The sequence below is a fragment of the Telopea speciosissima genome, chromosome 7, assembly GCF_018873765.1.
Source record: "Telopea speciosissima isolate NSW1024214 ecotype Mountain lineage chromosome 7, Tspe_v1, whole genome shotgun sequence".
NCBI lineage: Eukaryota > Viridiplantae > Streptophyta > Magnoliopsida > Proteales > Proteaceae > Telopea > Telopea speciosissima.
Window position 1 is genome coordinate 62,073,757 of NC_057922.1, and position 27,947 is coordinate 62,101,703.

At 39.5% G+C, this 27,947-nt stretch overlaps 1 protein-coding gene and 1 long non-coding RNA gene across 4 annotated transcripts in view; one reads left to right on the forward strand and one right to left on the reverse strand.

Moving 5' to 3' along the window:
- Nucleotides 1-27,947, reverse strand: part of LOC122669555 (translation machinery-associated protein 22-like) — a 39,078-nt gene that overhangs the window by 8,700 nt on the left and 2,431 nt on the right. For all 3 annotated transcript variants that reach the window (XM_043866343.1, XM_043866342.1, XM_043866341.1), the window contains exons 4-6: nucleotides 15,344-15,425; nucleotides 15,156-15,223; nucleotides 14,984-15,067 (exon numbers count right to left, since the gene is read on the reverse strand). In XM_043866343.1, the coding sequence (XP_043722278.1) occupies nucleotides 14,984-15,067; nucleotides 15,156-15,223; nucleotides 15,344-15,425 (234 nt within the window). The remainder of the gene's footprint in view (nucleotides 1-14,983; nucleotides 15,068-15,155; nucleotides 15,224-15,343; nucleotides 15,426-27,947) is intronic.
- Nucleotides 1,174-22,370, forward strand: LOC122669557. Its single transcript, XR_006334042.1, has 3 exons — nucleotides 1,174-1,523; nucleotides 7,472-7,478; nucleotides 22,360-22,370. It is a non-coding gene; the product is annotated as an uncharacterized LOC122669557 (long non-coding RNA).

Below are 27,947 nucleotides of genomic sequence, written 5' to 3' on the forward strand. Positions count from 1 at the left end.
AAAGGAAAGAGTCCCATGCTATCAGGGGATTCTTCCAAGTTCACCCCTTACACACCATCACCAACACTATATGGAGCTGGACGATATGAAGGAGGAGTGAACAAAGCAGCAAGGTTGGAAGTCATTGATTTTTATGGGGACCACAACCCGGAGCAATATCTCGATTGGGTCCACAGTTTGGAAATTTTTTTCAGATGGTACAACTTGATAGAGGCCAGGAAATTGATATTTGCAGAGGGTAAGTTGGAAGGCATGACCCGGGTTTGGTGGATCAAACACCAGCAACAAAACCTTACTTGAGGTCTTGGCCAAGGTACTACATGGGCTGAGATGCGAACTGCAATGGACCGAAGATTCCAACCGGCTGATTACAAGCATTGTGTGCACCTCAGATTTGTGCATTTGAGACAGGATAGTTTGTCAGTTGAGGAGTACGTGGCCAAGTTCTATTACTTAGCCACTTGATTTGAGTTTGAGTGGAACGAGGAAGTCTTAGTGGCACAGTTCCACAATGGCTTACATCCACAAATCAATGCCGCACTTTCTGCCAGTAAACTACCTACTATGGAGGAAGCAATTCAAGTGGCATATCAGGTTAAGGAAAATTTGAGGAAACCTTACAATCGAAGAAATTTACTGACACATATTCTAGAGATGATAGCTTTCACCTACAGCAATAATCTTTTAAGGAGAAGTCAGTTTCGGTTAGTAACCCACAAGCTAGTGGTTCCTCTATGGCACCTACACGACCAGTTCGTCCTCCCCACCTCGGTGAGGTTCAAATAGACCATATTCTCCACCTCGACGTGGATAAGACAGAAATTCGATGATGCCAAAAGCAGCTATTCAATGCTTCACGTGCAAGGGCTATGGACATATGACTGCTCAGTGCCCTAACCGGTTGGTAGCCCACATTGACAAGGACAATTTCATACCATTTGAACCGAAGGAGCAACCGACGATAGGGACAGTCAATTTGGAGGCTGAACGTGGGTGTGCGCCTAGTGAGGTTATTGATGATGATGATAGTGATGATGAGCGACAGTATTGCTATGTTATTCACCCACTCTTGGCTACGCAAAAAGTTCCCAATGAGGAAGATAAAGATTGGCATCGTAACAGTATTTTTCAGCCCAGGATGCAATGCAATGGCAACCTATGTGATATGGTGATTGACTCATACAATTGCACCAACGTTGTCGCTGAAGATGTTGTTCGCAAGTTGGTTTTAAAGGCGGAACCTCATCTGAAACCCTACAAGGTTGCATGGGTGAACAACACAAATCTCAAGGTTCATGAAAGGTGTTTGCTCACATATTCAATTGGTGGACTGATTGATCAGGTGCAGTATGATGTCCTCCCATTTGGAAGTCTGCCACATTCTTTTGGGACACCCATGGTTGTATGACAAGAAAGCCAAGCACTGTGGTTATGAGAATACATATTCCTTTCAGCATGGTGGACTTGAGATGAAATTCCTCCCAGCGAAGGATCTTCCATCTATCAAACTCAAGAACACAGTTGTTGCCTTTCTCCTACGGTGAGTTAACTCGGACAGCATTCTTGGACCCTATCTGAACTCGTCGGAGTCGAGTTCTTTTCAGAGGAGGAGTGATGCAGAAGCCGAAACCATGATTAATTTGGCTGTTCTTTGATTTTTTCGTTGGAGCCTTTTTATTTGTTTGTTCTTTTAGCCTAGGGTTAAAACAGTCTTTTTCATGGTTTATCTTCTTAGTTCCCCTCCACGATTTTAGAGGGATTAGTATTTTATTTTATTTGTTTTAGTTGTTTACACTTATACTCCTATTTAGAGTATAAGTCTATTCTATGTTTTATAATTAGGATTCAGATTAGGAATCCCAACTCCTAATCTGATTAGGATTGCTTTAGATTGATTATTTGTAAGGCCTTTAGGCCCCCCTTTATTATTATAAATAGTAGAATCGTGGGAGGCTCCCCCACCTATTATGTTTGAAATTTTGTTTCTTCTTGCTGCTGCCGCCATGACTGCTGCTGCTTCTCTGTCTTGTGTGTCATATCAAGGCCCCTTGTGAGTAATATCAAGGGCTAGGGCTGGAGTAATCCGGCGACTCCTTGCATCTTGCAGATCGGGAGGTTCGTCTTCTTCTTCCTTCAAGTTCTTCAAGGTTGCTGCTGCTGAAATTCTGCAATTCCAGTAAGAGTTACAATTTCCTGCAACTTTATCATGTCTTCTTCTTACTTCCATCTAACCTAATCGACTTCCCCAAACCCTAGCTTCATCTACATTCATCACAGCCCTATTCCCTCATCAGATTACACTCAAAACCTAACCACAGGTCCATCACAGTAACCCTCCCACTCGATCTCAGTTGCAGCCTCACCTATCCACTACAAACCCTAATTCCCTCCCTCAACATAAAAACCCAGAAACCCTAAGATCTGCCTAGGCCTAACCAGCCATCAAAACCCCACCAAAGTCCAGCCGAACCACCCCCTCTCTGCTAGGAAAACTCAACCTAAAGCCCAGCCCCTAAAAGCTGCTCCTAACCCTAGTTTCAGCTTAGATCCTAAATCTGGAAACCCAAAACCCTAACCCTAATATTTCTGAATTTCTATTTCTTATTCAAACCTCATTAAAACCTATTCTAATAGACTCCTAAAATTCTGCAGACCATTACCCAATAAAACCCTAACTCAATCTCCCATTCCTAACCCTAATTTTGCCCTAGTTACCCTAAACTGCCCATTCGGCCAACCCTAAAACAGAACCTGGTCCTAAGTGAGATTTATTTCACCTAGGCTACATTAAGGAGAGGTGATGCAGTTGCCTTAGCCTGGCTGGACTGACATGACCCACTTTGGAGGCCCAAACCAAAGACTGGTCCTAAACCGGTTTTTTGGTCTGGCAAGGGCTGGTAGTTCACTCGTGCTGTAAAATTTATTTTAGTTTATTTTTATTTGCAATGGGTAGATTACGTAGGAGCTTCTTAGGTAGTTTCCTTTCTTTAGCTATGATCTATTTTGGTAGTTTCCTTTTTGGGTTGTTTCCAGTTTAGTTAGGTTTCTATTCTTATGCAAGGTTGTTTCCTTTAAATTGATGTAATATGGAAGAAGAGTTCAGATTTGAAGTTATGATGAATTGAATGTTTCAAAATTGAAGTTGTTGGGTTGTGCAAGAAGTGGCTGTGTGTGTGTCTTCTCTCTTTACCCCCTGCAACTTTGATTTCTCCCTAGTTTCCCTCTTCTCCTAACCGGCCCTCCACCAGGGGGATACATCGAAACCCGGGAAGAGAAAAAAACCAAAGAGCAAAGAAGAACAAATGATACAACAAAATTAAACTAAGGGGAGAAATAAGAAGAAGATTCCAAGAGTAGGCAAGATGCTTATTTCTGCTAGTATCAGGACAAAAAAAAAACACATTTGTGAACAATTTTATTTCTAATCTCAAGAAAGATATTATCCCAGATCTGCTCAATAGAACGCGATGAGGAAGTCCATCTTTTATTCCTTTCCCACCAGATATGATGAATCACTGCATTGAAAGCCAACTTAACAAGATTGTCACAAGGAGTTTTGCCATTGAAGTTTTTCAAGATCCACCTCCATTCTCTGTCAAAAGGAAGGATAACCCTAGGAGAAGACCATAATTTTCTAAGGATACGTCCCAAGACAAACTTGGAAAAAGGACATGAAAAGAATAAATGGTCCACACTCCACTTTCAATGGAGTTCCAACAAAGACAGCAATTTGGGATAGACATGTTCCTTTGAAGAAGAAACTCCTAAGTGAGAAGAGAATTGATCAAAGCTCTCCAAGCAATAAAGGAATGCCTTGGGATGGAAGAGTTAAATCAGGGCAAATCTGATCTTATTTTTTGTTGCCGATTAATTTGTTATTTGAGCCTTAATTAATCACTGTATTAAACCCGCAAATTCTTTCTCATCGATTCTGCAGAAATTGAGGTTCCTACCTCAACAAGGATTCTCTCATAGTTTTGAATCTGTTAATCCCAGGTTGACACTGAGAGGGGGGGTGAATCAGTGTTCTTAAAAAATAATCCCTAAATTCCAACCCTGTGTTGATGTCGATGGAGAAGAATTCAAGCAAACCTGATTGGCCGGGGCAATCCCGTAATTACCAATCCCATAACAGTCATGCACATCCACCTCGCAACCACTGTGTGGCTAGGTCTACCAGACAATGCACCCCACTCTGCAGATCAAACACACTCCAATATATGCAATGAAAGTAAAGCAGACAAGACACCAAATTTACGTGGTTCGGCCAAACTGCCTACGTCCACGGAGCAATACCCTATCCAGGGTTTCGTATATTGCTCAATACACTACTCAAATTTTGACTGCAACAGCAGCCCAGGAACTACAATCCCTGCTTCGGTTTGTGCAACAACACAAACGAGGACAACAACCCCTTCTCCAATCAAGCCTCAACTTGAATGGTATTACAATCCATCAATTGAGAGTACAAGAATGTAAAACCCCCCAATACAAGACCCAACATTAGGGTTTTCACACAGTCTAGGGTTCCAACAGAACAAACAACCTAAAACATAAAAAAATAGGGTTTTATAGAATTAGATTACCTCTTACAAGTAATCCCAACAACCATGAAGCCTCTAATGCATAGAAATCGTGTCTGTATACGCTCCACTGCTCAAACCATCTTCAATACGGAGTCATCGGCCATGAAACAATGATATCGTCAACTTGCTATGCTCAAATGATGCTGCAACTCCTTCTAATGGCTTCCTCTCGAAAAAATACCCAATTTCAAAAAAAATGTCCCATTTGGACTTCGGATGGCCAAGATACGGCCTTCCAAAGTTGAATGCTCCAAAAATTGGTAACCAGTGGCAAATCCGTAAATAAAGAGATTCTTCATGACAAACCGTGCATAAAAGGAAAAACACGTCAGAGATTTTCACTCTTCCTTCATAAGAAATGGGGGTGATGTCATGCCAACATCACACTTCACTACACATTAGTTATTTCCTTTATTTCCTCCTTTTTTCCTTTTTCTTTCTTTTTCTTTTAATGAACCAAATCTGATGCAAGATACCGATCCGACGCTCGAGGAAATTCTGGAGTTTTAACAAAACAATGGAGAACATCTGTCTACAGTATATTACTTAAAAATAATCCAAAAATTTTGGCTAAGTATATAAATTTTTGCCTATTCCAGATTTGCTCCATTTTCGCGCATCGACACGAAAATATCGATAACTTTCTTGTCCAACACTCAAATGATGCAAGACCAGTTGCATTGGAACCGCGACTCGATGAACTTCATTTCTCATGAGGACCACTTCACCCAGAATTGCCATTAAACCTTCCAAAAATGACCTTAAAGTCATTGCCATTGCATGAACCTGTGAAATCACAACTTTAACAGTATGAAACCTTCACCTGTTGCTTCGCCCCTTTGCCAAACACTATATAAGGACTTAATATGCTATTAAATGGTGTTCTTCAAGTGCGGGTACCCTTGTAACCCTGCCAAATAACCAAAATACCCTTGTAGCTGTGTAGGTGACTGTTTGACCATTTCAGCTCTTCCAAACCACCAATAGCTACTGCCACAACACCACTATGACCAAATACATTGCCAACAATGACAACAACATTCCACACACTCCAATGGACTAACAGAATCCATCCGTTGGATTTAAGTCAAACCTTTCAGGACTATTCCTCAGTCCAAGGCCAAACTTCAACCAGAATATTGGCCTCATTTGAACATTTGATTGGCTGAAATCAATTTTCTTTTGAAGCTGTGATGTAAGCTAGGGTTCAATTAGACAACTTGGACCCTAACTTACAAGAGGATCTTCCAATATGATCAGCAGGCCAAGAGGTCATCAGTTCCAACATTATAAATAACAGAAACTTTAACAGTAGCAGTACAATAAGGTATTTTTAACCAGTATAGACCATGGTACAAGATCTGGGCGAGATCTCAGTTTTGTGGTTTCTCGAGTCAAGACACAAGGCGATATGGAATTTATACAGTATCTTGATCGAGATCTCAGTTTCTCTCCGAGATCTAAGCACAAATTTCGATCTCGGCTAGACTCGGTCGAACCAGACCAAAACTTTACATATAAAAGACACCTTCTTGATCGAGATTTTGACCTGTTCTTGAAATCTCGCCTCTCTCGCTCTACTGTGACGAAAAAACAACTCCAAGTGAGGGTTTTGGTGATTTTTTTGGCAAATCTCACATCAACTGAAGATTAAATCTTGGAGATTGAAGCTTCAACATCAAGAGAGGGAGCTGCAATGCATCTCAAGAACAGTTTTAGGTTATAGGGCTGATGATTCGGTTTATAGGGCTGCTGTGGACGACTTCGAGTGTTACTTCCAACATAATATGTCATGGCCAGCGTTTGCGATTCAATCAGAGCAAAGCTTGATTCGACAACAATAACACAGTCCTTTTGATGATCTGGCCCGACACTCGTTTCAGCACTAGCTACTCTCAAATGGTAGGAGTCCATAGTTCAAAATCTCATCGAAATCTTAGAAATTTTGGTCAAGTTGAAACAAAATGGTATGTCAAATTGAGAAATTAAAAAATTTCGACGAGATGTCGAAATTTCAACTGTTTGTAACATCTTGCCAAAATTTCGGTCAGACGTTACAAAAATTAAGTATAAAAAGATAGAATCTCGTCAATCTCGGTCAAAATTTCGACCGAGACCTCAACAGACTCTGGTTTTTGCTCCCATTTCGAGTTTTTGCGCTTGTTTTTGCTTGTTTGAGATTTCTTCTTCGATTTTTTGTCGCATCAACGCCGGAATAACTTGGGAAACACATCATTGAAGCTTTTTCTACTATTTCAAGTAAACCATATTCTCCAAGAATGTTTTTTGAAAAACATATGATCAATACATGTTGGTTAGTGACGAATTTATTATACGTCAGACACCAGACACCGATCTACAACCTCACAGCGTCGATGATGCAATTTACATGGCAACTATGTAATGTAGTCCTAGATAGGTAGGAGACTTACTAGGAGCCAAACAACAGGATCAAATAACAAAAGGGGCTGCTGGTTCGAATGGACAACACTAGAATTTAGGTTAATTCTAGGATTTAGGATGTGAATTTGGGAATGGGTCTTATATGGCTTTAATATGCAAGTCTAAGGGATTATTATGGGATAAAAATAATTGGATTTGGGAAGGTTTTAAAATTCTGCAATTTTGGACAGAATTGAGCTGCAGGTTTTAGGTTTAATGGAGTGGGGGAATGGAGGGGTTGTAGTGGAGACTAAGGGCTGTGTTCAAGGTCGAGTGTAGGGAGAGGTGTGGAGAATATAGGCTGGAAGTATGGTTCGAAATTGATGGCCAGATCTGTAGTTATGAGGGAATCCTAGTTGAGGTAGGCGTTGCAGGTTTAATGGAAATTAGGGTTTGATGGATGGAAGGGGGTGCGGATTAGGTTAGAGGATGAAGAGGGGAAGGATATATGTAGGAAATTAAGATTACTTACTAGTTTGATCTCCTTCAAAGGCAGCAGCAGGAGCTTGAAGAAGCTCGATTGAATAAGAAGAAGGACCTCCCGATCTACAAGATGCAAGGAGTCAATCAGAGTCCACCACTCCCTTCACCTTGATATCACCCACAAGGTAGCCTTGATATTACACACAAGGTTCACTCAACAGCAGAGCAGCAGCTATGGCAGCAAACAAAAGCTTTTTCATTAATTAAATTCGTGTTCAATACTTGACCCCCTTAGAACCTTGTATAAAAGACTCAAAATTAGACTTAGACACTAAAAAGAAATGGCCTAACTCAATCCTTAACCTATTAGCTAACTTAAACTGATTAGGAAACTGAAATAGACTCAAAATAGAGTCCTAATGACTTAAAACAACTTAAACTACTTAAAATAAAGAAGATTCCCTACTAGCCAATAGGATATAAGAACCTCTTACCCAATAGGATCACTTCACTTAAATTAGACCAATTGAACCAATTGGATGCAACCAATTTAAACCGGTTCAGTTAAAAAACATAAAAATAAACTCAATATAGGGCTAATCCCGTATGCAACCTATGTACCCCTAATTTAGGCTCATTAAAGTGGCCTAATACAAATAAAACCCTTGGGAACAAAGGCCCAACATATGTATATCCCAACCCTAGACTTATTCCTAATAAAATAAGCCCATTTGGGTGATGAATCTGCATCAACTCTCCCCAGCTTGAAAAAATTCGTCCTCGAATTTTGCAGTGATGAGGGGGTAACAACTTGTTAGTAGCAGCTTTGACCACTCCCAAACAGTACTCTGGTAAGGCAAGAATATTAGGAATAAAGTCTTCAAGGCGTGGAGCTTTCTCTTCAGAGAACCATAGTGGCATAACAAATTCTATGTGCTCGACCTCTTCAAGAACAGTATCTTGGATGTCGATGATTTCTTGTGGAGTGTTCTCAACCACCACTTCATCTTCCATGTCCTCAGCCTTGTCTACTTTGCTTTCTTCAGTGTAGACCTCTTCAGTAGTTTCTTCTACCATTGTGTTTTGGACCTCCACATCAATTTGATGGCCTAGCTTCTCAACCATGATCTCAACTACTGGTGCAACTTGGTCTACTTGAATTTCTTTAGCTATAGGTTCTGGAATCTCTTCAACACAAACCGCCTTAGTAGAATCTTCTGTGGGTGCATCCGCCATTGGCAAAACTTGAAACACAGTCGATGCCACTTGCATTTGAGTTGACATGTTCGGCAGTCCCTGTGGCTGTACAGTCGATGTGATCACCGTTGGTTGTAACCCTTTTAGAGTAAACAAATGGTATAGATGGTGTCGATCAGGTAGGACACACGAGTTGTTTTCAGATTCAATCCAACCTTGTCGCTCATCCAACCAATTTCAACCTACTGCAATAACGCTTCTTGGAGATGGTACCGGCTTACACCAAGCACCGTCAGAGTATGAGGAACACTCAAATTCAACAAAGACTTGACCTGTAGGCATGATGCAAATCTCTCCTGACTGGGACAACATATCCACCACGGATTGTGAAATAATGTTGTTACGTCGCCTCTCATCAACAATTAATATGGCTTTTCTCCCATTAGGTAGACGAACTCGGGTCTTAAAAACGAATGGAGATGGGTCTTTCGAGGCTTGGTTAGAGCTTCCCTTTGCCATATCTCTGATACCAATTTAATGTAGTTCTAGATAGGTAGGAGACCTACTAGGAGCCAAACAACAGGATCAAATAACAAAAGGGGTTGCTGGTTCGAATGGACAACACTAGAATTTAGGTTAATTCTAGGGTTTAGGATGGGAATTTGGGAATGGGTCTTACATGGCTTTAATATGCAGGTCTAGGGGGTTATTATGAGATAAAATAATTGGATTTGGGAAGGTTTTAAAATTCTGCAATTCTGGACAGAATTGAGCTGCAGGTTTTAGGTTTAATGGAATGGGGGAATGGAGGGGTTGTAGTGGAGACTAAGGGCTGTGTTTAAGGTCGAGTGTAGGGAGAGGTGTGGAGAATATAGGCTGGAAGTATGGTTCAAAATTGATGGCCAGATCTGTAGTTATGAGGGAATCCTAGTTGAGGTAGGAGTTGCAGGTTTAATGGAAATTAGGGTTTGATGGATGGAAGGGGGTGCGGATTAGGTTAGAGGATGAAGAGGGGAAGGATATATGTAGGAAATTAAGATTACTTACTAGTTTGATCTCCTTCAAAGGCAGCAGCAGTAGCTTGAAGAAGCTCGATTGAATAAGAAGAAGGACCTCCCGATCTACAAGATGCAAGGAGTCAATCAGAGTCCACCACTCCCTTCACCTTGATATCACCCACAAGGTAGCCTTGATATTACACACAAGGTTCACTCAACAGCAGAGCAGCAGCTATAGCAGCAAACAAAATCTTTTTCATTAATTAAATTCGTGTTCAATACTTGACCCCCTTAGAACCTTGTATAAAAGACTCAAAATTAGACTTAGACACTAAAAAGAAATGGCCTAACTCAATCCTTAACCTGTTAGCTAACTTAAACTGATTAGGAAACTGAAATAGACTCAAAATAGAGTCCTAATGACTTAAAACAACTTAAACTACTTAAAATAAAGAAGATTCCCTACTAGCCAATAGGATATAAGAACCTCTTACCCAATAGGATCACTTCACTTAAATTAGACCAATTGAACCAATTGGATGCAACCAATTTAAACCGGTTCAGTTAAAAAACATAAAAATAAACTCAATATAGGGCTAATCCCGTATGCAACCTATGTACCCCTAATTTAGGCTCATTAAAGTAGCCTAATACAAATAAAACCCTTGGGAACAAAGGCCCAACATATGTATATCCCAACCCTAGACTTATTCCTAATAAAATAAGCCCATTTGGGTGATGAATCTGCATCACTATGGAGGACTATACTCGTTTCTTCTCCCAGTCAGAGGACAATGCATGTTGACTCCATCGGACTATGAGTGGGATCGATCCTGGACGGTGCAGTAATTATTATTAGTTAGACACTTGACTTGTATTAGGAGAGTATATTGATGTCATCAAATTATGTACTTAATATTATGACTTATGAGTCATTGACTTTATGTTTGTATGATTTACTTATTTAAATTGATTATGCCTTCTAGTACTTAAACTATGTGTAATTAACTAATTATACATTAGGATTCAACCGTATATTGCCAATCAAGAGTGCGAATCCAAAACACCACTTTGGGTGACTATTTTTGCAATTTAAACATTTACATGTGTTTATATAGCCTAAAATAGGGTTTGCATGAAGTTTCAAGCCTTAATTTGGCCTAAAACCCACCAAAATAACCAACCGAAATCTTGCAGAATCGAGATTTAATACTATGGGTAGGACTTGTTACACTCTTACACTTGTATTTGTTTAATCTATGTCACTTTTCAAGTTTCTAACAATTATTAACAAACCATCACCATGTACAATTATGAATATGATGCCTAATGCTTAACTATGATTATGGTTTGATGTTTTTTAATTCATAATTCATAATTAATTTGTTTTACACCTCTACTTTAATTATATGTGCTCTAAATATTGTGTGGAATAGCCTAAGGTAGAGCTTACCTACGTCGTAGACTACCAACTTAGGGTCCGAAGTCAAAGTACCATTTTGGGTTTGAATTTGTAAAAACTAACATTTTCATTGTGTTTAGAAGACCTAAAATAGGATGGATGTCAAGTTTTAGGACCTATCTTGGCCACATGACCGAAACCTACCATCAAGTCTAGACAGGAAAAAAATACAAAAACTCGCCAATATCTCGACATAACTCAGTTTCGTGGCAGGGCAAAACCAGGGGCAAAACCAAGACCTAAAACCTTGGTGTAGCCCTCAACAATACCCAACAGTGCTCTAATAAAAAGTCAAGCCACAGTAGCATCAAACAGCAACAGCTTCAAGTCTATTGCAGATCACATAATGGGGTGAATAGCCAGAAATCAAACAGTCAACAGCAATAGAAACTAAGCCATTCTTGATGGATGAGAAATCCCTGTCGAGTTTCGTTGTTAGGAGTGGAATGGCTCCTCAAAAGTCAAAACTATGGTCAGAACTGACGGAGATATGTGGAGATAGAACGAGTCTTCAAAATTAGAAAATACTCTCAGGAATTAATAACTCACAGCAACTTTCAAACCAGCCATCAGATCAGTCTAGAAGTACTGTCGAAGGAAGGCATGAAGAAGGGTAATGCAGTACTAAAATATGGCCTGCATCGAATGGATCTTCAGTCCCTGGGGCTTGAAGTTATCAGCAGGAAAACTCCAAACAATAGATGCCGCAGGTTGTATTCTTGTTCCCAATCTTCAATGCATCAAAGGGGAATGATGGGACATGAAACAGGGTCGTATCAGCAATTGGATAACCCCTCTTAGATGAGCTCGGTACTTCACAATGGATCTCAAAAAAAAAAGAAGCATCCCAGTGCACAAGGCTCCCACTACTGCAAGGTCTGGGAGGGGCAAATGTACGCAGCCTTACCCCCGCTTTGCGGAGAGGCTGTTCCCAAGTGCACAATGGATCTCAATTGAAGTGAAATAAAATTAGAAACAAAAGAAATCAAAGAGGAAGAAGGGAAATAGGATTGATGGTTGAACCTCCCACTCAACCTAGGCCTCTCACCGAGCCACTGACTCACTCAGCAGAAGCATAGCTTTATGCTTTCTTTTTTTTCCCAAATCGTGGCCTTCAATCAGACCTTCTCTTTATTAAATAACTGAACAACTACTACAAGATTAGAAACTTCAAAATAGAAACTAAAGGAAAGAAAAAAATCTGACTTATAAACGGAAACTCCTACTTGCTAATAACTAACTAACAGTTATATGAAAATAGATTAAATAAAAATAGAAACTTGGTAAGAATCTGGAAAAGATCTCAGCAGCATCCTTCCTCCATGCAATCTGGTCTTGCACCCACAGAATATATTCCAAGAAATCACCCCACGCCAACAGCCTATCCCTGAAGTACCTCCACACAATCTGCCCTATGGAGCCCACAAGATCTGACAATATCTCTTCCATAAACAGGCTGCTTGATGGTTATCTTGGGATTAAAATATGGGTTAATATTAACCCATATATGGGCCCAAGTATAGGCCTGTATAAGAGCCAAATTGATGGAAAGATTATGCCTTGGTTTGACCTGCCTATATCCAAACCCATGTGAAATAGCTAAGGGCCTCTTTGGAAATGTCTTCCCCCATAAATCTACATCAAGCTGGTTTCTAAACCCTTAAACTGCATTTCTAATTATCAGGAAGTTTCTGATTTCCTAAGCCCTAGGTTATTTAGAACCCCATCATAGGCAATTCATATCTTTTCTCACTATTTCTTTATCTCACTTTTGGTCTATCCCTTCGTCTTTTAATCCCTCTAATATGCACTGTATAGTTCCTTACCTCTACACTCAAAGGCCTTCATTGCAAATGTCCATAGTCCATACCATATCTTTGCTTCTACCAAGCCTTGAACCTTTGGCCTCAAGGTTCGATACATGCACAACAAACCATTGTGGTTGCAAACAGGTTGGTGTCCATAACATATTAACCGACACTTATTCAACTTCTCCTATTGCCTATTGGCCACTCCTAGATCACCTCAAAATTTCATTTCTTATTTTATCTTTTCTAGTTTTGCCACTTATCCATCTCAACAATCCTCGTCTCATCTAATACCTATTTTGTTTATTAGTAACCCAAAATTTAAGTCCATAACCCTCCAAATAGCTTTGCTAGTCTTACAGTTGGTCTATAGAACTACAGTTTCAAAATTTTCAGAGATTTGAATCCTTAAGATACAGGAATTAATTCAGGTGTTTGTGATGGAAGGTGACAGCTAATTTTTATTGTCTCATGTTAATGAAACTGTGGTCCTGAAAAAATATTTTATCAATGATATTATGTTATCCTTATAAACTGGAGGTGGCTAGCCCTATACATGCCTGAAAATCAAGAAATTAGCCACCACAATGTTGTTGACAGAATGTTAGAAAGCTTTGTTCCAAATACTGCTTGATTTTAAAAAATGAAATCATGAAAGAAATTAGAGATTAGTTACGACTTAGGAAATCGGTAGAAGCCATTGCTGGGTTTCTGATCATAGAGTTATATTAGGCAGACAGCATAAGAATACATCAGGAGAATAAGGTAGTAGGAATGGAATCTAGCACAAGGTCAAACAAGCTGCAAACTTGAAGCATTGAATACATTAAGGTTCACTCAATTGCACACTACATATGATAACTCGTTTCTATGTCACCAAAAACTCTTCAGTACAACAGGAAATCAGAATTTTAAATACACATGCAATAATGGAGTCCCCCCCCCCCCCCCAGCTCAATAACAAGAAGAGATCTTTCAAGGAAAAGAAACAAAAGATTAAGCAAGAACAAGAGAAAATGGCACTACAGAGAGCACAGACAATGCCTGACCAAATCAGAAACGAAACTCCCTCACCACTCCCAAACCTGCCCCCTTCAGCCACAAGGGAAAAAAAGAAAGAAAAGAAAAACCCCAACACCCACCCCCCTTCCAAATGTAGAACTCACAAAAAAAAAATACAAAATGGAACTCAAAACCCCATGAACTCCTAATTCCAGAGAAAGAGAAGTATTGAAGGCACATTGATCTCCTCCACCAGGCCACAACACACTCAAAGCTTATTAACTTGAAATTCTACGAGGAATTCAATACAATATAATGACTGCACTGGGATCTATCCAAATGACTGAACCAAGAAGGTGAAGCAACAAAAAGGATGAACCTATAATATTGGAGGAATATGGGAACATCCATCGTAACAACAAAGATTATCATCTACATAAATGTGTGTTTATATCAAACAAGGAATGCATTATGCAAGCGTGTATAGCAGGGAACAAACCCCCAGACAAACCAACAATTTTACATGAGTCTGCAGATAATGCCACTGATCAAGGGCCAGACACAAGAATCACATAACATGTTAGTTGATGTCCATACACATAGGTGACGATCACTAGTGAGAACAAAAAACAACCAGGAAAACCTGTAAAACATTTCCACATGGATAAGTGGTGGAATTTATGCTCATAGGCATGGGCCATAAAAAAGAGTCCAACATAAAACATTAAATTTCTATCCAAGTAGATAAACTAGCAGAACAGCAGATCAAATTAGATGACCTAAAAATTGTAGAATAAACTCGTACAAGGAGACAAAGTGTAGAGATGAATAATGTTTTAAGTCAAATGTCATGTATAATGTATATGAATAATGTTAGAAGTCAAATGTTAATTATATGTATCTTAACTGCACTTTGAGTGAAAGTTCCCAATGTATAACACATGTACAATTATGAAGCATAACGGATTGTTTCTACCATGAAACAAAGAATAAGACTTTATACCTAACCATGTAAGAATCAGAAAAATAAAAAGATTACAAAATAAGATGGTCAGAGTAAATTACATCAGGCCAGGTATCTGTAATAAACTCCACGATATCATAGGATATGTCTCCTTGAACATCAATTTGCTCCTTTTCAGTTGGTCCCTACAATATAAAAGTTCACAGATAAGAAATGGCCAGAAAGAACGGTTTAAAAAACAGTTGATTTTAAGTATTTAGAGTTCTTACGCACCTTAACAACAGACGCTCCTGTAGCAAATTTTTTCCCAAGTTTCTTGGAAGCATCACTAAGTTTAACTCCTGAAACATTATCCCACACAAATTGAGAAGTAAAATTACGACTAAATTTTTAATAAAAAATATAGATTCCAAATAAAATTTAAATTACAAGTTAGACAAGAATCACGTAGTATTGCTCACCGAAAAGCTCCAGTCCTTTAACAATGGTGACACATTTGCGTTTGTTACGAACAACTTTTTCAATAACAACTTCTTGCTTATCCTACAAAAATGATCCATCCTGAATATCATTCCTCCATCATTGACAATTGATAATAGAACAAAACATTATACCAATCTACCAGAACTAACTGAAAGATCAATAGAACAAAACATTATACCAATCTACCGCAACTAACCAAAGGATCAATTACACAGATACAACATCAGAAGCATCTGATCTTCCAGTCAATGTTTGAATCATGTGATATTGTGATGAATGATTGCAATGATCATGACCGTCGATCTAGTGAAGCCTAGTGGCTCCCATGATTTAAAATGCTGATGAACAGCCATGATCCAATTCAATGACATAAAAATGCCAAAACATGATCGTTGAAACAGATCCCTTCAACTGGAACCTTTCTGAAGCTTCTGATGATCTGATTTTGAATCTGATCATCCCATCACGTTTGCTATGATTTAAAATGTTACCTGAACAGACATTATCCAAATCAGAACTTAAAAATCTCATGTTGAATTGTATTGATTCAGTGGCGTTGACATGGGTGGATCGACATGACCCATTATGGAAGCCTAAGCAGAGACGGAACTCGCCCAACCCGGCTTTTTGGTCCAAGAAAGGTTGGTAGGATTTATTAGGATTTGTTGCTACGATGGGGGTATTACATATAATCTTCTCTTTTATTTTATTTGGTAAGTGTTAGCTATTAGAAGATTTGCTTGAGTAGAATTGTTTTAATAGTTTCTATTTGTAGGGAGTATATATTTTCTTTAAATATGTTTTGTAACCCAACAAATAGAACAGGGATGGAATGCATTGAATAGTGATTGGTTTGAATTGCTGTTGGCTGTGGGCTTCTCTCCCTCTGCGATTTCTGAACCTCTCTTATCAGCTGCTCTCTTCCTATCCCTTCTCTTTTCTTACTGTTCTTTCTATTCTTGTCATTCCTTCCTTCCCTCTCTTCTTCTCCCCCTTCCCTAACCTAATCCTCTTCTGATTCTATCATCTTTATCCTATATTTTCTTCTTTCTGCTACCGTTCCCTTTAATTTCCTGCAACTTGCGGTTCTGCCGGACTGAACAAATTTGACTACCAACACACTATCACAAGTTGGTTTGGTCAAATATTTTGGACGAGGGTTCTCCTTCCATTGACGACTCAAACCCTAGGATTTGGTCACCCAACTCCATCCCTGTAATCAGATCGAACTCAGCAATCAAAACTGACTTAGAAGTTCCGCCTGAGTTAGTTTCAGAATTAGTTTGTTACTTTGTTAATTTCCAGAGCCTTGTTTTGAAGGATTCTTGCTTGGATTTCAGAGTACTTTGGATCAGCAGTCTAATCCTGTAATCTCTAGTCGTTCCGTGATCAAATGAGAGAGTTCTTTCACTTTTCCTAAATCTGGTTGCCGCTGATTAAAGAGTCAATAGGTTGGAGACAACCTCAAATCGTAGGTTGTTTTCTAACCCTTAATTCTGTTTATTCCAAAATTTTCTTTTATCCTCCTTTGTCCTTATATTATCACCCTTTCCAAGTTTGTTCCTATTAAATACTTATAAATCCATTATATATCCTTTGTTCTTTTAATTTACCAAGTGGCCCCTTGAAATTTTTAGTTAATTACTATACCGTCCTTACCTCGTTGATGCAGATTCGTCACCGAAATGGGCTTATTTCTTTAGAAATAAGTCTAGGGTTGGGTTATATGTATGTTGGGCCTTTGATCCCATGGGTTTTCTATGTCATAGGCCACTTTTATGGGCCTAAAAGAGGGGTACATAGGTTGCATACGGGATTAGCCCAATATTTAGTCTATTTTTATGGTTTTAATTGAACCGGTTTAAATTGGTTGCATCCAATTGGTTCAATTGGTCTAATTTAAGTGAAGTGATCCTATTGGCTAAGAGGTTCTTATATCCTATTGGCTAGTAGGGAATCTTCTTTATTTTAAGTAGTTTAAGTTGTTTTTAAGTTATTAGGACTCTATTTTGAGTCTATTTTAGTTTCCTAGTCAGTTTAAGTTACCTAATAGGTTAGGGATTGGGTTAGGCCTTTCCTTTTTAAAGTAAAAATCTATTTTTGAGTCTTTTATATAAGGTTGTAAGGGGGCAAAGCCTTGAACACGAATTTGATTAATGAAAGCTTTTTGTTTGCTGCCATAGCTGCTGCCCTGCTCTGTTGAGTGTGCATCCTTGTGGTTCTATCAAGGTGGAAAGGGACTGGTGGAATCCGGTTGACTCCTTACGCCGTGACGGTTGGGAGGATCTTCTTCAATTCGAAGGTGGTTCTATCCTTCACATCTGTTCAAGCTGCTGCCAGTGGAATCTCCAGTAAGTTTGACACCCAATTTCTTCTTCTAACCCTCTAATCCTTTCCCCCAATTGATCCCCTTTATTTTTTGTTTGAATCCCATAAACCCTAACTCCATTAAACCCTAGATCTTGCTGTCCAATTTTACAGAATTTTCAAAACACTTAAAACTCTATAATACCTACATTATTATTGTCCTATAAACCTGCCTAGCCATACCCCCTAAGCCCCCCTTCCATTATCCTAACCTAAGCCCTAGATTTGACCTAAAACTGCAATTCTGTCCTACTGAAACTGCAGAACCAGCAGCCCCTTTGTTTCTTGTTATTGGTCCTGGTTTAATTGGCTTCTAGTAGGGCTTTACCCTATCTAGAACTACATTATTTGGTATCAGAGCTATGGCGGAGGGAAGCTCCAACCAAGCCTCGAAAGACCCACCTCCCTTCATTTTCAAGACCCGAGTTCGTCTACCCAATGGGAGCACAGCCATATTAATTGTTGATGAGAGGGGACGTAACAACATTATTTCACAATCTGTGGTGGATATGTTGTCCCATTCAGGAGAGATTTGCATCATGCCTACAGGTCAAGTCTTTGTTGAATTTGAGTGTTTCTCATACTCTGACGGTGCTTGGTGTAAGCCGGTACCATCTCCAAGGAGCGTTATTGCAGTAGGTTGTAATTGGTTGGACGAGCGACAAGGTTGGATTGAACCTAAAAACAACTCGTGTGTCCTACCTGATCGACACCGTCTATACCGTTTGTTTACTCTAAAAGGGTTACAACCAAAGGCGACCACATCGACTGTACAGCCACAGGGACTGCCGAACATGTCAACTCAAATGCAAGTGGCATCGACTGTGTTTGAAGTTTCACCAACGGCTGATGTGCCAACAGAAGATTCTACTAAAGCAGTCAATGTTGAAGAAAACAAAGTAGACAAAGTTGAAATAGCAGAAGATGAAGAGGTGGTTGACAGCACTCCACGGGAAATCGTTGACATTCAAGATGTTGTTCTTGAAGAGGTACAGCTTGTGCCTCAAGTTTTAGATGAGAAGGTTATCAACGTTGAAGACTCTATGAACACGACATACATAGTTGATATTGATTCAAAGGTCCAACACATAGAGTTTGTTATGCCACCATGGGTCTTTGAAGAGAAAGCTCCACACCTTGAAGACTTCATCCCTAATGTTCCTGCATCACCAGAATTTTGTTTGGGAATGGTTGAAGCTGCTACGCATATGTTGTTTCCCCCTCATCACTGCAAAATTCGAGGACGAATTTTTTCAAGTTGGGGAGAGTTGATGCAGATTCGTCACCGAAATGGGCTTATTTCTTTAGAAATAAGTCTAGGGTTGGATTATATGTATGTTGGGCCTTTGATCCCATGGGTTTTCTATGTAATAGGCCACTTTTACGGGCCTAAAAGAGGGGTACATAGGTTGCATACGGGATTAGCCCAATATTTAGTCTATTTTTATGTTTTTAATTGAACCGGTTTAAATTGGTTGCATCCAATTGGTTCAATTGGTCTAATTTAAGTGAAGTGATCCTATTGGCTAAAAGGTTCTTATATCCTATTGGCTAGTAGGGAATCTTCTTTATTTTAAGTAGTTTAAGTTGTTTTTAAGTCATTAGGCCTCTATTTTGAGTCTATTTTAGTTTCCTAGTCAGTTTAAGTTACCTAATAGGTTAGGGATTGGGTTAGGCCTTTCCTTTTTAGAGTAAAAGTCTATTTTTGAGTCTTTTATATAAGGTTGTAAGGGGGCAAAGCCTTGAACACGAATTTGATTAATGAAAGCTTTTTGTTTGTTGCCATAGCTGCTGCCCTGCTCTGTTGAGTGTTGCTCTGTTGAGTGTGCATCCTTGTGGTTCTATCAAGGTGGAAAGGGACTGGTGGAATCCGGTTGACTCCTTACGCCATGACGGCTGGGAGGATCTTCTTCAATTCGAAGGTGGTTCTATCCTTCACATCTGTTCAAGCTGCTGCCAGTGGAATCTCCAGCAAGTTTGACACCCAATTTCTTCTTCTAACCATCTAATCCTTTCCCCCAATTGATCCCCTTTATTTTTTGTTTGAATCCCATAAACCCTAACTCCATTAAACCCTAGATCTTGCTGTCCAGTTTTACAGAATTTTCAAAACACTTAAAACTCTATAATACCTACATTATTATTGTCCTATAAACCTGCCTAGCCATACCCCCTAAGCCCCCCTTCCATTATCCTAACCTAAGCCCTAGATTTGACCTAAAACTGCAATTCTGTCCTACTGAAACTGCAGAACCAGCAGCCCCTTTGTTTCTTGTTATTGGTCCTGATTTAATTGGCTTCTAGTAGGGCTTTACCCTATCTAGAACTACATTACTCGTTATAATTGGGTATATTTCTTTTATTGGCCTATAGCGATCCGAATCAGGTTTTTGGAACTCTAGATTGCACCAACTTGATATCAGAGCCCAATTTCCTTCTTCCTATTCTAAATTATGGTGGCCAGCAGTGAAGTTATTCAGCAGCTCAAGCCTCGATTCCCACAAGGAGGAAACCCAACCCGACATCAACCGTCAAACAAACCAGGTTGATAAATTCGCCACTAGGTTGATGTCCTCAACTCCACAGCAAGGTTCTAAATCTCGGTTTCAACCAGCCAGAAACCAAGATTTAACGAAACCTGGGATTTTTTTCCCAGACAACTCAAGTTGGTGGTTTCGAGGCCCAAAAATGCTCTTTTTGCTCTGTTTATAAAGCCTATTGTTGACATTCTAAACACAATGCATGAACTATTTTCATTAAAAAAACCACTCAAAATGGTACTTGTGGTTATTGACCAAAGTTTACTAGTGTATGCACAATGTACTAAGAATCATAGTTGTCAAGGGTGGCGCTTATTTATGCCAAATATCATTTAAAAACATTTACTTAAGATATTATTCATAAATAAGCAAATACCCCCTATTTAAATCCAATAAAAATAGTTAAAAAATCAAATTTCGAAAGGATAAAAAGTCAAACCCCAGTTCAAGAACAAAAACTGGATTTCGGCTGTAGGTGCAATTTTCAACTTTTAAATGTTGGGGTTTTTCTCAAGTCTAAAAATTCCATAAATCTTAATATGGTAAAACATTGCTAAAAACCATAAGTGCGGTAAAATATTCATTTGTTTTGATATTTTAAAAAAAAAATCGTTCAGAGCGATTTTGACAGCATTCACGCACACTAAAGTTTGACCAAAACATAACTCCTTGGGATATTGTCAGTTTTAACAATGGACTTTCGCGCAATTTAAGTTACCCCGAAATGGAAGAGTTGGAAATATTTAGTTTTGTACTAAATTTAGGCATAGAACTATTAAAATTGTCTATTTTATTTCTTATTTATATTTATTTTACCAAAATCGCTCTGAATGAAAATAATTTTTTTAAGGAAATTTACGTCTACCACCCCCGTGTTTTCAAACAATTACGTCTACTACTCCTGGAATTTTTAAAATTACGTCTGTACCCCTGAGTGCTAACTCTGTTAGTTTTATTTTGAAAAGATAATTTTGCCCTTTCTTGTTTGTTATTAAGGAAATTTATGTTTAACACCCCTATGGTTTCAAACAATTGTGTCTACCACCCCTATTTTTTTTTAATTCACCAAAAAAAAAAGTGTTTTTACATGTTTACCCCCATTTGTTTGAAACACCATCGTCTCAAAAGTAAAAGTCATCGCCCATATATCCTCTGCAAAATCAAGCGTAGCACTTCCGCCGGAGTAGCAGGTGATCGCAAAATGGAAGGTCGTCGACTCCCGAACCCTTGTCGCTCCAAGATAATAGGGTATGCAACAATAACAAGGGTGGATGGAGTGAGTTTATTAATAACAAATAAAAAAGGGCAAAATTGTCTTTTCAAAATAAAACTAATAGAGTTAACAATGAAGGGCACGTACGTAATTTTTAAAACTCTACGGGTGGTAGACATAATTGTTTGAAAACAAAGGGGTGGTAGACGTAAATTTCCCTTATGTAAAAGCGCCTTCATTAAGGGTATTATGGGCATTTAGTAAATATTTGGGCGATGACATCATCACTTAACTGTTCTCATCTAACGGTAGGGGTACATTTGTAAGAATCTTTCAAAATACAGGGGAGGTTTATGAAATAGATGAAATTTCAAGGATGGTAGACGTAATTGTTTGAAACCACAAAGGTGGTAAAGGTAAATTTCCCTTTTTTTAAAATAACAAAACAAATGAATATTTTACCGCACTTTTGGTTTTCAGCAATGTTTTACCATATTAAGATTTATGGAGTTTTTAGATTTAAGAAAAAATCCAGCATAAAAAGGTCGTACCCAGTGCACAAGGCTCCTGCGTTTAGCAGGGTCTGGGGAGGGTCAGATGTACGCAGCCTTACCCCTGTTTCCAGGACTTGAATCAGTGACCAACACGCCAAGCACGACCTTCGAAAAAGTTTAAAATTGCACCTACCTCCAAAAATCCATTTTTTGTTCTTGAACTGGGGGGTTATTTTTTATCCTTTTGGAATTTTATTTTTTAATTATTTTTATTGGATTCAAATAGGGGGTATTTGCTTATTTATGAATAATATCTTAAGTAAAACATTTACTTAAATGATATTTGGCATAAATAAGTGTATGTCCTGGTTTCAAGCCAGGTTTCCTCAAGTTACGATGGGGATAAGTGAATTTATATAGGTGTTCAGGTCGAAACTTGCGATATATGGATTGTTTCAGTCGAAACCTGGTCGAAAGGTCCAGATAAGTCGAAACCAAGGATTTTTTGGAGTCGTTGGCCATCTCGTCTCGATAGCTAGTGAACCGAGATGTTTTCCATGCTCCACAGTCATTTCCCTTCAGTCCAATATGGCATCTCAACATCTCGTCTACCTTCTATTGACAAATTGACAGCTTCAGATCAAGGAAAGAGTACCATTAAATCTGGGGATTCCAATTCCGTCCCACAGTGCCCATCTCACGTTGCCCCCACCCCACCACAACACCGCCACCACCATACTTTACCCCACCATCACCCCCTCATTTTACCCCACCACCATATAGAGCTAAACGACATGATAATCTTTATACAACTAACAAAGGAGAGAAGTTGGACGTCCTCAATTTTTATGGCGATAACAACCTGGAACAATAACTTGACTAGGTTCATCGCTTGGATGTGTTCTTCAGATGGTACGGGTTGAATGAGGCGTGAAAACTTCTATTTGTTGAGGGTAAGTTGAAGGGTACAACTCAAGTCTAGTGGATCAAACACCAACAATAAAAACAAAGTCAAGGCATCAGATTAGTCACCACTTGGGCTGAGATGCGAGAGGCCATGGACCAAAGATTCCTTCCTACCGACTACAAGCAACACATGCACCTCAACTTTGCACAACTGAGACAGGCCAACATGACTGTTGAAGAGTATGTGATCAGATTTTATTAGTTGACTACTCAGTCTAATCTTGAGTATGATAAGAGATATTGGTGGCATAGTTTCACAATGGCTTGCATCATCAGATCAATGGCACACTAGCGAGTAGCGCCTACAATGGAGGATACTTACAAGAGGCAAATCAGGTAGAAGAGAATCTGAAAAGGCCCTACAATTGGATGACTTTTACATTAACTTTCTCTAAGGGTGATAGTTTTTGTTAGCAGTAGTCTTCTCCCCACGAAAAGTCATTCAACAAGCTACAAGTTACTGATTCATCGATGACATCTTCAAGGCCAAACCAGCATTATTCTCCACCTCGCTGTGGTTTCGACATGCCTCCTTCCAATTTGAGGGCTAAGATCCAGTATTTCACGTGCAAAGGGTTTGGACATTTCTCTACTCATTGTCCTAATTACTAGGTCGCCAACTCGCCATATTTACTAATATCATTCCCCACTTTCTATTTTGTTTTGGTTGTCAAGGCATCACCTAGGCGCCGCCTAGGCATCCAGGTGCTTTGGTCAACTTGGGCGCCTTGGTCGCCTACTTGGTAGGGGTGTCAATCGGTCGGTCTCAGCCGGTTTCGGTCAGGCCTTAATCGGCCTTACCAATTTGAAACTCCAGACTATGACCAACTGATTAAAACATCGGTCTCCAAATCTCCTCACCGTGGCCAACTGGTACACAATCGGTCGGTTGCCGGGCTTAATGGCGCTCTGTCCCAACGAGGCCAAGAAGAAGAGTAGCGCAGTCACAGGGGATTGTCCCCTTTTGCCTGAAACTGATAGGAGCCGCCCCCCCCCCCCCGCTCTGTAAGGGTGTGAGGTTCACGACAAGCAGAACTAGACACAGACATGAGAGAGAGAAGCTAGCAGACATGCCATTGACATCGAGTGAGAGAAAGAGAGATAGAAAGGATTATGAAATAGCAAAATCATTCCATCACAGCCACTAACCCTCGATCGCTGCTGAATCAAAGCCCTAATCAACTTAAAGATCCTGAGTAAGGGATGGGAAGGAGCTTGCCTACAACTTTCATGGGAAGGAAGAGGGGAAAAATACCAAATTTTAAATAAACGGCGATAAATGGTTTGACAGTGCTTGGGCCTTGGAGATTATTTTCACGTTTCAAGTCTCGAACTTGCTAGAGATTTTTCAGGTCTCACCTCGGCATCGGTTACAATGAGAGGTTGGAAGTTGAAACACAGAGAGAAGAAGAAGAAGAGATGGAGATGACGTGATGGGATAAGACATCAATGACTTCTGTCAATAACCATTATCTATTTAATGTATGGTATGACATCTATCTTAAATATCTTATATTAATGGTTTAATCACTACGAAGTTTTATTTTAAATTAAGAAAAAGTGAAAAAACGGAGGGTCATCATTATGCAGTCTCATTAAAAAAGATCATTGGATTACATATTCGGTCAGTCGGTCGGTCTCTCACTATTGACTGGGAACGACCAATTAATAATCGGTCGGCCCCAAGCCCAGCACAGTTATAAATCAGTCATGTCAGCCCCGGTTTTTGATCGGTCGGTTTCGGTTGGCCTCACCGGTGCGGGTTTGTAATTGACATCCCTACTACTTGGTGTCGCCTTACTTTTTTACCCTCTCCAACGCCTTGGGTCGCCTAACCGCCGTGACAACTATGGTTTACACTTGCTGTTTCTTCACTTTAGTTGCTGTTTTCTACTATTTCTAACCTTATGTTTCCAAATTTTAGCCACCTTCTATCTTTATAACTCCTTACTCCTTGATATCTTTCAATCTAACCATCGGATTCACTTCAAATTTTGCAACCCATTCTTCACACCTAACAGGCCTTGTGATCAGAGTTGCAACCAGATCTGATCATCCTTTGACTAGGTGATGCAGAATCATCACCAAATAAGGCTTATTTCTTTAGAAATAGGCCTAGGGTTGGGTTATATACATGTTGGGCCTTTGTTCCCAAGGGTTTTTTATGTATTAGGCTACTTTAATGAGCTTAAACTAGGGGTATATAAGTTGCATACGGGATTAGCCCAATACTTAGTTTATTTTCCTGTTTTTAGATTGAACCGGTTTAGAATTGATTACACCCAATTGGTTCAATTGGTCTAATTTAAGTGAAGTGTTCCTATTGGTTAATAGGTCCTTATATCCTATTGGCTAATATGGAATCTTCTTTTAAATTAGTTATTTTAAGTTAGATATCTTTTAACTTAAGTTAGTAGGGTTAAATAGGTCTTTTACTATTTTAAATAAGTTAAATTAGATTAAATCTCTTCCTTCCACGATTTTTTAAGGAAAAGACTTTAAATTGTACTAGGACTTGGCATAAAGCCATCTTATTAATATAGTAAATCGTGGAGGGCTCCCCCACATTGAAAATTTGAAAAAAAATACTGTTTCTGCTGCTGGCCGACTGCTGCTGCTGTTCCTGCTCCTTTGAGTGTACATCCTTGTGGATTTCAAGGTGGAAAGGGTGGGTGGATTCCTGCGACTCCTTACGCCGTAACGGCTGGGAGGATCTCTCTCTCTGAAGGTGGTTTCATCATTCATCATTCAAGCTACTGCCGGTGGATTCCAGTGGTGAGTTTGAGTTTAATTTCTGTTTTTTTTTATAAACCCTAATTCATCTAGAACCTATCCAGATCTGTTTTTCCATCAGAAATCAATCAAACTTAGGCCATCGCCTCCCTACACCATTATCTACACTCGACCCTAGCTGCTGCCCATAATCAACGTTCAAAATCCTAAATCCCTCTTCTCCATTAAAACCCCAAAAAACCCTAATTTCTGTCTAGACTTATTCAGCCAACAGAATTCCTTCAAATCACAGCTGAACTTCCATTCCCTTGTCACTCACACTCGACCTCAAGCCCTGGTCATAAATCCCACTTTAAACCCTAGTTTTGGTAGTTTCCCTAAGTTCTAAAACCCAAAACCCTAACCCTAAAATTCTGGAATCTGAATTTTGATTTAAATCTGTATCAATTCTGTTTTAAAAGCCTTCCCAAAGCCTGCATATTAAAATCAGATATACAGTGTCCTATTCCCCCATACCTAACCCTAGAATTTAGTTTAAAACCCTAATTCTGCCCAGCCAAATCAGCAGTCTTGTTTGGTGATCCTATTACCTTGGTTCCTAGTGGGAATACTCCTACCTAGGACTACATTACTAGGTTGCTAATATTACTCTTTTGAGGGTTATTGAAAGACCCGCTATTCTAGATCTTTGTAAGTTATTGGTTCCCAACTTTGGGTAATTAGATAGCCATTATGCTTCGGAAGAGCAACGGAGGAATGAGATACAACTTTTGGAGGCAGAGCGTGAGCAGGAACCTAGTGAAGTCCACAACAATGATAGTGATGGAGAGCAGCAGCATTGTTATGTTCTTCATCCACTTTTGGCTACACACAAGGTGTTTGAGATAGTATCTCAGAACTGCCTACTAGTCTCAGATCAAAATTTTCTCCCTTGAGCAGAATCTCCAATTAACAAAGTTTCAGGAGAATTTCATCAACATCAGTGTCGAAAATGGAAGTTGAACTAAATCTAAGTTCCGTAGCAATCACAATGAGAGATAATATCTAGTAGTAATAGATGACAATCAGAATGAGAGAATGAGCTCTCCTCCCCCTTTCCCGCCAACTCCCTCCACTACACCCCCTGTCAGAACTAAATCTTGGTCCTCCCTTTTCATTTCTTCATCTTTCCCCTCTAGATCTGGGCACACCCTCCATTACATCCAACCTTCCACATTTGCTCTCTGCCCCAACAACCTTCTCTCTCCTGAAATTACCAAATGGAAAACTTGCCTCGTCGGCCATTTTCTGGGTTCCAGACCATCCTTCAATACTGTTAAAACTTCCCTCACCAAGCAGTGGAAAGCTCAAGCCTCTCTGGATATTTTCCTCCTCGAAAATGGAGTTTTCATCTTTTAAGTTCTTCTCTGATGAAGCTAGAGCCCGTGCTCTCGATGGGGCTCCTTGGCTTGTTGGAACTAAGCCAATCTTTCTCTACTAGTGGGACCCTTACATGCAACTCCACAAGGTCGACTTCAGCTCCATACCCCTTTGGATTGCTCCCCCAGGTCTCCCCCCCCCCCTCCATTACTGAAGTCAAGACTGCCTTAGTAGAATTGGCTCAGTCATTGGCTTCCCCCTTTACTCTGATGCTCGCACTCTGAAGATGGACAGGCTCACGTTTGCTAGGATCTGCGTTGACGTCCCAACTGAATGTCCCCCTCCTTCCTCTATCACCATTGTGGAAGAAGACAGCTATAGTTTTGAACAACCTGTTAGATATGATTGGCTTCTGAACATAGCACTAATTGATCCCACGGTTATTACTGGTATTTGCATCAACAAGTCAAAATAAGCTCCACTTATGAGTAGAGTGAGCTATGTGACAACTGACAAGGGCACACCTATTTTTTTCATTTTCTAGCCGTGTTCACCCACGTTGAACACCAGCCAGCATCTCCATATAATGGGAGAGTTCATGAATTATCTTTTTCTTTAGCAAAGAAAAAGATGAATAACAGGTTAAATGAGCAACATAGAGGAGGAGAGAGAAAATAATTCCCATAGGTGTTTTAGTCTACAAACTTCCACGGTATGACAAAAAAAAATTTGTTTTGCTGATCTAGTGATGCAACACCAAGAGCCCACACCCGAAGGAAGAAAAAGAAGAAGAAGCAGCCCTAACATTAGGGCTTAGGTTGGGAGCCATAGATTAGGTTTGCATTGTTAGCATTTTCTATACTTAGTTTATTTTCTGTTTTTAAATTGAACCGGTTCAAATTGGTTGCAT